Here is a 13,208-nt window from a genome sequence, read left to right as displayed (position 1 = left end):
AGCTAGTACGCCGCTTTCATCTGTTCATCACAATCGGACCTCGCCGTAGTGCATCCGAGGATGACTAGTCCTCATGGTTCTTCTCATCGAAGCAGATACACAAGGCGGCGATTAATGCCGCGTCTACACCAGGTGCCACGACGACGGCGTACGTCTGCTGCCCAAAAACAAGGTCCCGGCCGGTAAGTAGTTTCCGGTCGATGCGAGCCACCGTCTGGTTCTGGCCGCTTGTTGTTTCCACAATATCGGCACTATGATCGAACCAGCCGCCTTTCATCTGGAAAGTCCCCGCCTTGCCGTTCGAAGCAGTGAAAGTGGCGGTGGCTTTCGAGCCGCGCACTACACAGTGCGGTCAGTAACGGATAGTTATAACATAGGGAGTCAAGCCATTTGGGGATTCAGACAGATAGGTCTTGGCTTGCCTGGGGACGGCACTTACAAGTAAAACTATTCTTGACCTCAACAATCTTCTTCTTATGCGTATCTTCAATCGCATAAGTCGAATGGATGTGGAGATGCTCCTTGACGATGTCAAAGAGATGCTGGCCATGGATATCGTCGACCTTCTTGCGACCGGAAAGCGAGATCCAGGATCCATGCACTTTCAGAATCGGCTCTCCGCTGGCGAGCTTGATGTCGAAGCTGTCCCCGGAGACGGAGAGCACTTTTTCTTTCAGGACTAGAGTCTGCGGCTCCCTCGAGACGAATTGGTCGAATATCGCGAGAGGCTCGGGGACGGGAGCGAGATCGTGGTGGCCTAGGAATCCCATGGTGACAGGTAGATGAATGTGTAGGTAATGAAGATGTAGGATATCGATCGAGATGGAAATAATTAACAAGGGGCAGCGTGGAGGGCGGAGTCAGTCATATACGTCAGTGGATCGATCGGATGGCGGGGCATGTGGGCCGCCTTAGGTGAGCCTTGCTATAATTATCCTCGCCTTTTTGGTTGATGTCGAGCACAGAATGTTACCCTGCGTGGGCAATCGTCAGCCGCACCCTTTACTGGTCAATACCAGTGTTAACAAGTCGATCTCGATTTTGACACTCTCCATACACTATGCAATAATAAAAGCTGGTGAGATCGAATGCCACTGGTCTATATTTCAGACAAGGAGATTGGAGTGAACTTAGGGAGCAAGTATATAGAACCGTACGCTAACCTAGCGAAAGAGAAAATTTACGAAGCGGTCGCAACTCTCTGCTCGCATATTGCAACATATTAACAAACAAGTACTGTGTTAGACCTTTCTAACCAACAGGGCATCTACTGTGGTCTGTTCCATTGATTTTGTTAGCGTGGTACTTCCATCCCTTCGGTCACTCAGTGATGGACTACGCGGCTAGCCTCTGCCGCGACAACGCAATAGACGTATCGATAGTCGCCCCGTCGATAAAATCATTCATGATGACAATTGTCTTGTTGGCTTGGAGTCGCTGGAGAGCATTCTTCCGAATCCAAGGAAGTGTCATCATGTCCAAGGCAGCCTTGGTCGACGTTAAGCACGAAGATGCCGCGTCGGCAGATAAGACACTGTATACCAAGACATCCTTTATTGATTGTGAGGTTGCCTGGCATTGCAGCACGGTCAAGTCACTGCTCTCCTGCCCGGCTGTGTGCATAGATTCGAACCGGTCGATGATGGGCTTTGCGTCCAGGGTCGCATACGCCTCGGCTGTCCAGCTGTCATACTTGTCTGCATGAACAACACAGATCAGCCGGGTGCCGCTATTCCGGAGCTCGTCGATCGGTCGCTGGAAGCACTCGCTGCCACCCCATGTCAAACGCTGGCGAGTTGCCTTGTTGCAAGCGGTAGTCAACAGCTCGTGAACCTCCTGCTCCGTCGGTAATTGGCACTCCTTTACGATATTATCCCAACGAATGTGGATAGTCAAGACCTCCGTCTGGAACTCGTCAAGAAAGGCGACTAGCTGGTCGAGGAATTCGTCAAAAGCAAGGCCTGGGATACACGCGTGTTGAAAGTAGAACCTGTTCGGCAACACCGAGAGTTTCTGAAAGAGTGGGACAAGTTTCGCCGGACGGAATTCAAAGTACCGCGCCCCCAGTGCTAGCATGCTGGGCACATCCTTCTTCTGGGTAATGGAAAGGCCGTAGACGATGTGCGGCAGTTTCTCCAGCAGCATGTGGTCTGGCAGGTGATCAAAATAACGCAGCGTGGGCGCGATCTTGCGCAGATCAGCCACCATGTCTCCATTAAGGTGCTGGAACACAGCATCGCAGCTGGTCATACTGTTCATGCCATCGTCGTGGGGGGCCGCGAGCACGAAGCGCGAAAAAGGTTTCTGGGCCGCCGCCGATCCGGGTGGTGCTACGGTCCCCATCCAAAAGCGATTCGCGATCGAACAGACCGTCACATAGCACTGGTCGCGGTTGGTAAGCCCAACCTCTCCATGGCCGGCGTCGTAGAAGCCATATGTGATGATCGCTTCGTCGGTGACAATAGCCTTGCAGTCCACTGTGGCGGCCATTGTGCCGCCTTCCAGCTTGCCCGTGAGGGCGTTGATATCACAGTAAGCACTTGCAATAACAGCACCATGGTGGAGGAGGTTCCACTCGAAACGACCAGTGAAATGCTTCATCCCGGGGATATTGGACGACTCAACCTCGAGGTCCTTGGAGGTGAAGTTATCAGCCGCCGTGTTGCGCACTGCCTGCTTCGGCACGGTGAACTCGACCTCGTATCCCTCAATGGAGATGTAAGTGTAGATCGTGATTCCTTTGCTTGGCATGGTGAGATGCTTGGTCTGGAGTACAGAAGGCTTCTCCGTAGAATGCGGACGAAGGGGACGCTAAGCAATGCCCATCTCATTCCCGCACTGGCCTGTGTGGAGATAATCACAAGACCCTCTAACCTTATTTTAGGACGGATTCTCAAGCCACTTATCGCATTACTATGGAGGGAGCACTGCTAGCGTCGGGGGGTAGGTACAGTGCGAGTTCCTTAGGGTGTGCAGCAGCCCAACGTCCAATCATCCATAGAATGGAGATATTCATCGTCTCCGACGATCCCCAAACTCGGAAATTAAGATTCTGGATTGAGCAGGGCACATTATGCACTATCGGCACTACTTGACGCGGACTCGTCGACTTATGCACGGCGGACATCAGTGGGTCGGTCCTGCGAGTCGGAGCGTAACCGTAGGTGCTCTCAGGATCAGGGGGTTTTGAATTGTATATCTGAATCCATGAATTGCGAAACTCTCTCTCAATCTTTTTGGAATTGCAAGAATAATAATCACCACACACCGATACGTAAAACCGCTAACATCATTAATCTTAATCAGGGGCAATAAGGCGACAGCGTGTTCTACTAATAGTCCGACTAGCGCGGACCTGATACACCTCAGCCACAACCATGTGGACTGGGCCTCCACTCCACCCCGTTACACGTCGAGAGAAAAATGAGTAGGAAAAAATAAAACAAGGAAACAACAAAAGAATTCTAGAAGCCTCCGGCTATGTATTTATCATTGGCCAGGCGGCTACTGCAGGCACGGGTCACCGGTGGTTAGTTACGAAAACACCCTCCGCAAACCCCCGCAAGACCGGGATGAGAACTTGGCCGGAGAAGAGTGCCATCACTGGCAAAGAAAGGAAATAGTCAGGGGGGTCGGATGCGGTGAAAGATCATCATCCCAAAGAGGAAGTAGAAAGAGGTAGGAAAAGACGGGATGGTGAGATGTGCCCAACCTTACCGGACACATAGCGAAATGGCCCCTGCCCCTTTTATCTACGGACAACTGGGCAGCGGGCCCAAAAAGTGACCACGAACGTCCACGATTGGAGCCAGGAACGACGTATCGATGCACCGGACGATCTAGCGCGTGCTCAGCCTCGGGCCGGGGTCGACATGCGGTCATAGTGCTCGGGCCTTCGTGCGCGCACCATCCAGAATGGGGATCGCGCGGGACAAACGGCGAGCGTCCGAGCAGGGCTGTTCCACAAGCCTTCGAACCCCTTCGCGAAGGCCGCCAGAAGGTCAGCAGAAGGCTTGGCGCGCCAATCAAGCCGGCCCGAGGTAATGAGTGTGGAGTGGGTTCAGCCTGGTTCAACCTGCTTTAGCCTCGATGGGGGAAAAGGGGGAATGCTGCTGATGCGGTGGATATCATCAGGGGTAGACATCAGGGGTAGACATCAGTAAGCTCGACGAGGCTCGAAGCATGGAAGACCAGAAGAAACCACATGTGCAGGCCACGACAGTGACTGAACATTCGGCCCGCGGACCGAGTCACACTTGGTCGAACAGTACTAGCAAGAAGGACTATTTAGCCTTCGACGGTCCGGTTAGGCTAGCAAATAGATCATACACACTAGTAAAGATGTTTGGTGATGAGGTTCCATTGCACGAGGGCGATGCAGTGTCGCACCATTGCGATGTACATGGTACCGGCTTTCTTCCAGCTGCTTCACGAAGTTCAGGGGTCATCACTTGCCCTACATAATTGTAATTATCCTGACGGGCTTTGTCTCGGACTTGCGTCATGTTCTGCCCTGGCGTAAACTTATTCCTTTCTTCTCTCTCTCTCTCTCTGGCTGTCGCTCTAGGCGTGGTGCTGAGAGCGACGATTGGCCCAGAGCAATTGATTAATTAAGTGTGAGAGCTACTCATTGGTTGGCTCGTCCGCCCTATGGATGCTCATTTCGCGAATCTCCAGAAATAAATACACAAAATTGTGATTCATTCAGATCGGCGTGGCTGTCCCGTATCCACTGTTGGGCCGCACGGGCACAGGGGGAAATAATGGAGTAGCCAGAGCGATGTGGAGCCGGGATTGCTGACGGGGGCTTCTGGTGCGGCCGTGTTTCCTTCTAGCGGACTTCGCTGGGGCCGGCTAAGGAGACTAGATTGGGCCTTGCAGGGATAAAGCGCTGTGCAGTCATTGAGGGCTGGAGAAGATGGGAGGACGAAGGGATACGGATGGAGGAACTCAGAAGAACCACAGACTGGAAAGAGATAGAAACAAGTAGCAGAGTCTTTGAAATAACGAAAAAGAAGAAGAATAATAATAATAATAATAAGCAGAGAAGAACAACCAGTTGGCCTCGTCGTGGCACCTACCACACCTAAAATGCCATACTTCATCATCGCATGCCCCTTTCTCTTTTTTCCCTTTTCTCCCTCGATCCCCGGCTCACTCACTCACTTTCAACCTTCACCTTCCCCACTTCCCTCGACTTTCTTTCTTTCTCCTCATCTTCAACCTCTCTTCACCACTCTCCCATCTTTCGATCTCGACCCCCCATCTTCCTTCCGCCCGGTGGTCTCCAGCAGGTGCGTGTGCCCGACTTCCCTTTCCTTCCTTGTCCACACGGTCTTGAGATGGCGCGCACCCTGCGCTTGAGCTGTCTATCTCTCTCGCACCGCGAGAGCCTCTCTGAAGTTGGGCGGTCGGTGGTTGTGCGGTTCAACAGAACTTTCTCGGGCTCCAACTGCCCTATGCGCGTGGCGCGTCCGCAGGCCCGAGATCAACGCCCGAGGGGCGAGACGAGCCTTGTCCGACGTCGAGGCCCGCCTTCTGCCGAGTTTGCCATCAAACCACTCATGAAACAGCCTGCTTACTTTCTTCTGGTAGAATTACTAGATCCTCTACGAGCCTCTCTGCCCCCCTGTTCTTTATACCCAAAAATTTCATCAACACTCGGCTACGCGTCCGCCATCGACCAGTCGCGATACTCCGGCCTCCCCATATCCTACGGAGCCTTGATCTCTGGTTCTTACGGAGCTTGTGCCTAGTGACTTGGTCCTTCACTTCCGCGACCCGGCATTCCAGTGTACGGAGTTGAAGAATTTACCAGTTCCATTCTTCACCGACAACTCGGCGCATAATACGGCCCCAGTCAGGGTGAGTTGCCCGATCTGCCCGGCACGTCTCATACCAATCTGAAGTTGAATCTGACGGTCGTTCGGCAGTTCTCCCCCTATACCCACCGCTTCGCGACGTCCAATACCCTCCCTTCCGCCTACGCACAGAAGCACTTGTCCGATACCGTGGATGAATGAATAGTGTGACCGTGACTGTAACATACGTCGTGGATACATACACTTCAGGCTCGAATCTTCAAGGCCTGCTGAAGGACGCCGTGCAGAGCCGTCCTTGACCCCGGTACCTGCTGGGTCGGGTCATGGACTTCACAACCATCCTGAACAGGAAGAATTCTGCTGCCGCCGCCGCCGCAGCCGCCGCTGCAGAAGCGCATTTTCGTCAACAATACCTGCAACAAGGAGCACTCCTAAATTCCGAGAACACTCCAATCATGAAAACCGAACCGGGCGCCTCGGACAACCCGGTTAACGCATACCCTACCCATCCTCCGCACATGTCTATGGACTCCGGGCTCAACGACTCCTTCTACTATGCCCAGCCTCCGGGATCCACGCCACGGAACCTGGCCTACGTCCCTGGGGGATATGCCGGTGAGGCTCCCATGCAGCCGGGCCCTGCCCCCATAGGGAGTACCAGCGCCGATCCGCCTCCGAAGACTTTTCATTGCTCGACCTGCAACAAAGGGTTTGCTCGACGAAGCGACCTTGCACGACATGGTAGGTGTTATTATATGGTTGCAGGAGAAAGTTTCATCACTGACTTTTACCACAGAGCGTATTCACACCGGGGTTCGGCCGCACGCCTGCGACTGGCCGGGCTGTGGAAAGCAGTTTATCCAGCGTTCCGCATTGACAGTGCACTCCCGGGTCCACACCGGCGAGAAACCTCACATGTGTGAGAGGTGTGGCAAGCCTTTCAGTGACTCGTCGTCGCTTGCGAGACACCGTCGCATCCATTCCGGCAAGCGACCTTACAAGTGTCCGTATGCCAATTGCCAGAAGACATTCACGCGCCGGACGACATTAACCCGGCATCAAAACCACCACACGGGGACCATCGAGGAGGCGGCCGCGGAGACGGAGGCCAACCTGCGCCAAAACAAGGACCGTGGAAGAGACGGCTTGTTCCCGGACCAGGCCTCGATTGGCTCAACTCCCTCCCCCGCTCATGCGATGTCTCCCGGTGGGGATTTGCCGCCTCTGAACATGCACCGTTCTACGAGCGACTACTACATGGGCAACGGCCCGCTTCCGCCGCATCTCCGGGGTGATTTCTCGCAGGGTAGCCCTCGCGCATCCCCAACCGCCACGTCCCCGTCGCTCTCCAGTTTTGGAAGTGCACCTCACGCTCGGCCATCGATGACTTCTCATCCTTACGCTCCGCCACAGCCCCTGGAACCGCCGGCCAACAACGACCACCGGCCCAACAGTGTGACCGGCAGCCCACACATGACCAGCCTCGGATGGGCCTCGCCATCTCATGGAAGCATGCCGTCTCCCGGGTCTGCCAACGACTTCAACTACCCCGAGCCTGCCGGACCGGCGTATCCGACGTCCATGCCCCCACACATGTACTTCCCCAACTCAACCATCCGCCGGCCCACCAGCACCGAGCCGGAGAACTATGAGACGAAGCCCAGAATGGGCGACGGCTGGTCGACGGCCGTATGAGGTATTCTTTTTTGTTTCGTTTTGTTTTCACTACTTTTCAACACATTGATTCCCACGGAAGGAAGCCACCTTCCGCTGTTCATTTGCGAGTCTGTCTTTTGAAATTGTTTCCTTCCTGCATCTTATTTGACCTACTGAGGTCCTTTTCGCCTCGAACACGCATCATTTTTTCCGCCTTACCGCTTGCACGCGGAGGACATGGCTTTTACCGACACGACCAGACGAGGAAACAGCATAGATAGAAAGCGTGGGAAACTGGGGTCTTCATGGCTAACATTGTACGGGATAGGATTAGGGAATCGGGTTCGTCTTTTTTGTTGTTTTCAAGGAGACAGCATGCGGTGTCTGGTCGATATGGTATCGAGTTCCTTTTCATTGTTTGCCTGCTTTTTTCTTTGCGTTTGTTTCATACACCATACACGCCCCTTTATTCTATTTTCTAATTATCTTTGTTTCTTTGTTGTCCATCACTTGCTTTATGTCTTTGCTTTGATTTTCTTTTCCTTTGCCGCGGTATCCGAGTACCGTTCTTGTACATGTGGCCCACCCCCGCCGTCGCATTCGTGTATGATAGATAGGATGATAGTAATAGACTTGTGCAGCGATTATGAATATGTTACTCGAGTAGATGATAGTCACTAGGTCGGGACCAGGACCTCATTCAGATGAATGGGCAGTGAAAAGTACCTGATTAAGCCAATGAGGACCTCGATCATGAAGGAACCTTGGGATAGTAAAAGTACACGATATTCGAATATAGACAGATACAACATGGGCGATTTTACTATAAATGGACATGAACATCCCCAAAAGTAATGAGACACAAGAGCCATGCCGTGGTAAGACAGACAGATTGGTACATCCCACCCAGTGCCGAGGTGAACAGCCAGCTCGTCCACAGTTCTAGGTCCCGCGACATGCACCTAACATAACCATAGACTATTCATCCTCGGACAATTATTTGCTATTTATGATGTACCGTGTACTCGTCTTTGCTACATGTAGTCTCGTTGTCGCCATCAATAATCGATATTCTATTTCCACATCGATCGTAGATCTAGGATTATTACCACGGACAAGGTCATATATAGAGTTCACAGCCACATCATTCCTTTGCACAACAACAACTTCCTTCCCTTCTAGTCACTAACTTATCATCTTCCAACGAATTGCAATAGTTCCTATAACCATGCATATCTTTCTTCCTGCGATTTTTGCGCTTGCTCATTTCGCTGTGGGTTGTATGTTCTCACCCTTTCCTTCTCTTCAACCATTAGCTCACTGATAATAACTCGACCACCAGCATCCACGAAATGCGGCACCGCTGTTGCCTGCGTCGAAACAGACATCTGCACGACAGCAACTTTCACCACCCCCATCTCAACAACAGTGACGACCTGCGTGCCGAGCCCGACCTGTCTACGCGTTTACGGTAGTCTCCTCTTTTCTTTTTGCCTCTTCTTCTGCCCCCTTCTTTTCCTTTTTTCTCGGCCTATATATATTGTCTTGACTCCTGTCCCGTCCTGACTGCTCTACATCCAGCGGACTGCATCTCCGGCGGCACCCTCGGAAATTGCTGCTCGGGCTACTGCGCAGCGGATAAGTGTCGCTCCACTGACAAACGATGGCCGGATTGTCGGGAGGATAATGGGCCATGTTTGGTGGATGCGAATTGCTGCTATGGGAATCAATGTGTCCAGGGGCTGTGTTCGAGGGTGAGGACTACGTCTGTGGGGAACCCGTCGATCAGGCCTTCGGTGGTGGTCGCGTAGGGCGGGGAGTGGGTGAGGGTTTATGGATGATTGATTTGGCTGCGCCCGCGTCTGCAAGCACGTCTGTCCGGGCATTGACCGCGGAATCGGGCACGCCGGCCGGCCTCCCTCGCTGCGGTGACGGCGACGCGCACGCGCTCGATCGACTCATCGAGTGCTCGCAGCGTTCCAGGCGCGTGGTTGCTATCTTCGAGGTTGCACCCCACCGCGCTGAGGGCGACGAGATCCGGTTGCCGGGTTGGTGGAGGGAGCGGAAATGCTGGGGCTTGCTTGTTTTGGGGGTGGGGTTCATCTTGTTTACTTCAATGTTGTTGTTTATTCTTATTCGATGGTTGCCACCTCGGAAGGGGGTTGGGGATGATGTATTCAAGATATTCATCTTGGGTCGACTGGAGGCAGGATTCCAGTCATCATAACATCGCCAGGTCACTGCTTCTTGGACATTGGGAGGCTGACTACGAGGCGGTGCTGGCCAACGTCGATCCAGGGCTGAGCCAGGATGGGGTATTTGTATTATTCGTGTTAGACCCCGGCTCGAATGTTTTAGGCCGACAAAGGAAAGAAAGGCCGTAGGGAAATGTCTCGCCCGGCTGCAAGGGGAGCCACGATCGTGGCCCTGGCCCCCCTCCTATCTGTCCGTCAGCGCAGCCGTGAAACGACCGAGTCCAATCAGTGCCGGGGGCCGGGTGCCACCGTCATGGCCCCCGAACCAACAGTGACGGTATGTACTAACTGCGAAGAGGCAGAGAAAGACCATAGCTCTGACATTCCTCTACAATGGCCCGGGACGATCACCCGGACGGAGGGATCCAGCATACCAAAGGGCATCCACACAGTCAGCTCAGTCCCCATGTCCACCCACTGTAGGTCAGACCCATCTCCCGGGCAAACCCGCTGGATTCAACTGAACCTGGGACGGATCCTAGAGTCGGGGGATCCACCACGGGGAGTACAGAACCTGTGAGACACGCGAAGCGAGAGGAAAGGACTGGCAGTCCACTCGGTCAGAGCATACTAGGGAAGTATAAATTACATACCCGACTCATACCGATACACGATGATCCCCACTCCGCTCCGGGTGCCTGGCTCACCTCTCACTCTCACCTCTCACTCTTACTTTCTCTCTCCCTCACTCTTTCTCTCCCTCCTTCTCTCCCTCCTTCTCTCCCTCCTTCTCTCCCTCCTTCTCTCCCTCCTCTATCCGACAAACTCTCTCTTTTCCCTGCTCCCGTTCTTCCCGAGTCCCCTCTTCTCCCATCATTACACCCACTGTCTATGGCTCATGGTCTCGCCTCCCTCCCCCGTGCAGTTGGCCGCTTGACCTGCAGCTCTGACGCTGCCACCCGGCCCTCTCCATCCCCTCGACTTTGTCCTCCTGCCCTCCTGCCCTGACCACCGCTCACCATCATGCCGCGGCTGGAGGTTCCGAGCTCCGGGCTGTCCCTCCGACCGGGAGACCACCCCAGTGGCAATGCCTCCTCTAAGCCAGTTCAGATCATGCGGCTGAATCTGGTGCAGAGCACGCTGGACGAGCTCATCCAGAGTCTGCGGAATGACCAACCCGCTCGGGTTCGGCTGGGAAAACACCCAGCCCTTCACTACAGTACCAAATCCCAATCCTTCCACGCCTATCCCGAGACCCACCGGTCCGAGCTCTACCAAGGGAGCTCCTCCGATCAGCAACATCTATACTTCAGCGGAGTCCTGAGCCACAACCTTGAAGTGGAGAAGGCAAAGGATGATACCGCGGCCACGGACCAGGCTCTGGCCAACTTGGAGGAGAGCCTGAACGCCTTCGAACGCGGGAAGGAGTCCAAGAAAACACACATGATTGCCCACCCGGATGAACTGAAAGCTCTTCGGGCTGGCAAGAACTCCACTGCTCGAGGGCCTGCGGGAAAGCTCGAAAAAGATCGATTTCTGAAAACAGGCACCCCTCGGTCCCTAACGGCGAGCCCGGCCTTGGGGGCCCCCAAATCACCCGCCCCCACGCGGACTCCGACGTCCGCCCCGATCCCCCAAAACAAAGATCGGATTCGGTTGGAAGCCCTCAAGACCCCCTTCATTCACCTCCTCGCCGTCCGGGCCGTGTCGACCAAGTTTCTCGGTCGTCAAACCCGGTCGTCCCCCGAGGACTGCACCTCGTTGGCCCAGAAGTATGGCGTGGAGAACCGGCTAAACCGGGAGAAGTTCGACCTCAAGGACAAAACCTACAAGGACCTGGATGTCTGGGGCTTCCCCTACCCAACCCCCGAGGATCGGCAGGAGGCCATTGAGAATGCCATCTCCGCCTTCGATCGCATGCGGATCTCCCGCAACGACAAGCTCTGGCAAATGCTGCTTCCGAAGGAAGAGCGAGGCAAGGGAAAGTGCCTGTCGCGGCTGAATCTCACCGGGGGGCCGATCAAGAAGCCTCTCACCCCCCGCATTCAATTGTCGGAGGAGGGCGGCAAAGAGGGCGACACCACGGGCAATGAAACCGACCGTGGAACGGGAACCGGTGTGGCGCAGGCCGAGACGCCTCGGTCAGGCCCAAAGTCCAAATCCAACGAGAAGGAAACACCCAAGCGGTCCGCCAAGGGCAAGAATACCACGTTGACCGGACGAGTCACGAAGAAGGCTGCAAGCAAACCGGCCTCGAAAGCCGAGAGCAAGATCAAGTCCGCGGAATTTGTACACGATTCGGATGAGGAGGATGAGGACATGCCCGATGCCGCCCCGACGCCGGCGCCTGCCGTCAAGCCAAGCAAGTCGGTCGCAGCCAAACCTCGTGTGACCGAGACACCACCAGCGCCTACCCCCAAGGTCCCCAAGCTCGAATCGTCTTCGAAGGGGACCGTCTCCAAGAAACCGGCCCCGCGAGCGTCCACCTCTCCGCAGAAACCTTCCCCCTTGGGATCTTCGCCGCCCGCCAATGCCTCCGATGCTCCCAGCCGCAGTTCCTCCGATGCTCCCAGCCGCAGTTCCTCCGACAGCCAGAATCAATCCTCGGGCTCCTCGTCATCTTCTCCGCTCATAACCCAGCTAGCCCGAATGAACAGAGCCACCACTGGGGCAGCCTCGAAGCCGGCAGCAAAGACCAACGGCATTGCCAATGCCTCGGCCACGGCCAATCCCCTGAAACGCAAGGCTGAACCTGACCGGTTGTCCGTGCCCCACGCACCAGCCACAGGACGCGCAGCCAGCAGCAACCTGGAATACAAGCGGCGCCGGGCGATCAGCTCCTCGAGCGGCGGCAGCACGGGCAGCGCCTCCCCGCCGATGAGCCACGAGCTCCTTCGACAGCGGCTACGGGAGAAGTCGCAGAAGTTTAAGAGTTTCTACGCCAAGTACCGCTCCTTGCATGACTCCCTTGCGGGCCAGGCGGATCCTCCGCGGACGGACCTGGATCGGCTGCAGAAACAGCACATTCGGCTGCAGCGTATGAAGGAGGAGATCTGGGATGAGGACCAACAACTTCGGGACGGGGGTTTGACATGATTTAGTACTTCATCTTTGCATGACAGCTCAACCTCTGATTTTTGGTTGCACTTTCACTAACATACTACTGGCGATGAGCAACAGCTATCATGGCGATAGTGGATACTGGTGTTATTTTTTTTTCCTTTCCTTTTTTTCTGGATAGTATTGCATCTGGTTATTCCTGCTTCTGCAGACCTGCATCCTGGTGGACATTGGGCATTCTCGTACACATACACCGACTACTAGTCGTTTGAATCCATGAACACTTCAACCCTTAATTTGGCCGGATTTAATCTACCCCAGATCCTCATCTCTGGTTCACTTTCCCGCTAGGCCCACTGCAGTCTAGGCCCGAGGTGACAACGCATGGCCGGTCACCTGATCTCATAAATACCGTATGGTCCCGTAATGGGACTGGAGTTCCGTTCTGCTTCGGGTTAGGCGCAGAGGACACTTT

General features: G+C 54.6%; 4 protein-coding genes across 4 annotated transcripts; 2 read left to right on the top strand and 2 right to left on the bottom strand.

Annotated features, from left to right (window-relative positions):
• Window positions 1-64: 64 nt before the first annotated feature.
• On the bottom strand, window positions 65-770 carry PFLUO_LOCUS6647 (uncharacterized protein; the record flags this gene model as incomplete). Its single annotated transcript, XM_073784208.1, has 2 exons — window positions 65-339; window positions 440-770. 2 exons carry the CDS (start codon window positions 768-770, stop codon window positions 65-67), a joined length of 606 nt encoding a protein of 201 aa, XP_073640687.1.
• Window positions 771-1,335: 565 nt separating this feature from the next.
• On the bottom strand, window positions 1,336-2,751 carry PFLUO_LOCUS6646 (uncharacterized protein; the record flags this gene model as incomplete). The annotated part of the gene is made up of 1 exon (XM_073784207.1): window positions 1,336-2,751. One exon carries the CDS (start codon window positions 2,749-2,751, stop codon window positions 1,336-1,338), a length of 1,416 nt encoding a protein of 471 aa, XP_073640686.1.
• Window positions 2,752-6,145: 3,394 nt separating this feature from the next.
• On the top strand, window positions 6,146-7,517 carry PFLUO_LOCUS6645 (uncharacterized protein; the record flags this gene model as incomplete). Its single annotated transcript, XM_073784206.1, has 2 exons — window positions 6,146-6,563; window positions 6,619-7,517. 2 exons carry the CDS (start codon window positions 6,146-6,148, stop codon window positions 7,515-7,517), a joined length of 1,317 nt encoding a protein of 438 aa, XP_073640685.1.
• A 3,179-nt stretch (window positions 7,518-10,696) lies between these two features.
• PFLUO_LOCUS6644 (uncharacterized protein) lies at window positions 10,697-12,769 on the top strand (the record flags this gene model as incomplete). The annotated part of the gene is made up of 1 exon (XM_073784205.1): window positions 10,697-12,769. The coding sequence occupies one exon, from the start codon at window positions 10,697-10,699 to the stop codon at window positions 12,767-12,769; it is 2,073 nt and encodes a 690-aa protein (XP_073640684.1).
• Between the last annotated feature and the right edge of the window lie 439 nt (window positions 12,770-13,208).

This window comes from Penicillium psychrofluorescens (assembly GCF_964197705.1).
Source record: "Penicillium psychrofluorescens genome assembly, chromosome: 4".
NCBI classification, from domain to species: Eukaryota; Fungi; Ascomycota; class Eurotiomycetes; order Eurotiales; family Aspergillaceae; genus Penicillium; species Penicillium psychrofluorescens.
This window is presented reverse-complemented; position numbering and strand designations above follow the sequence as displayed.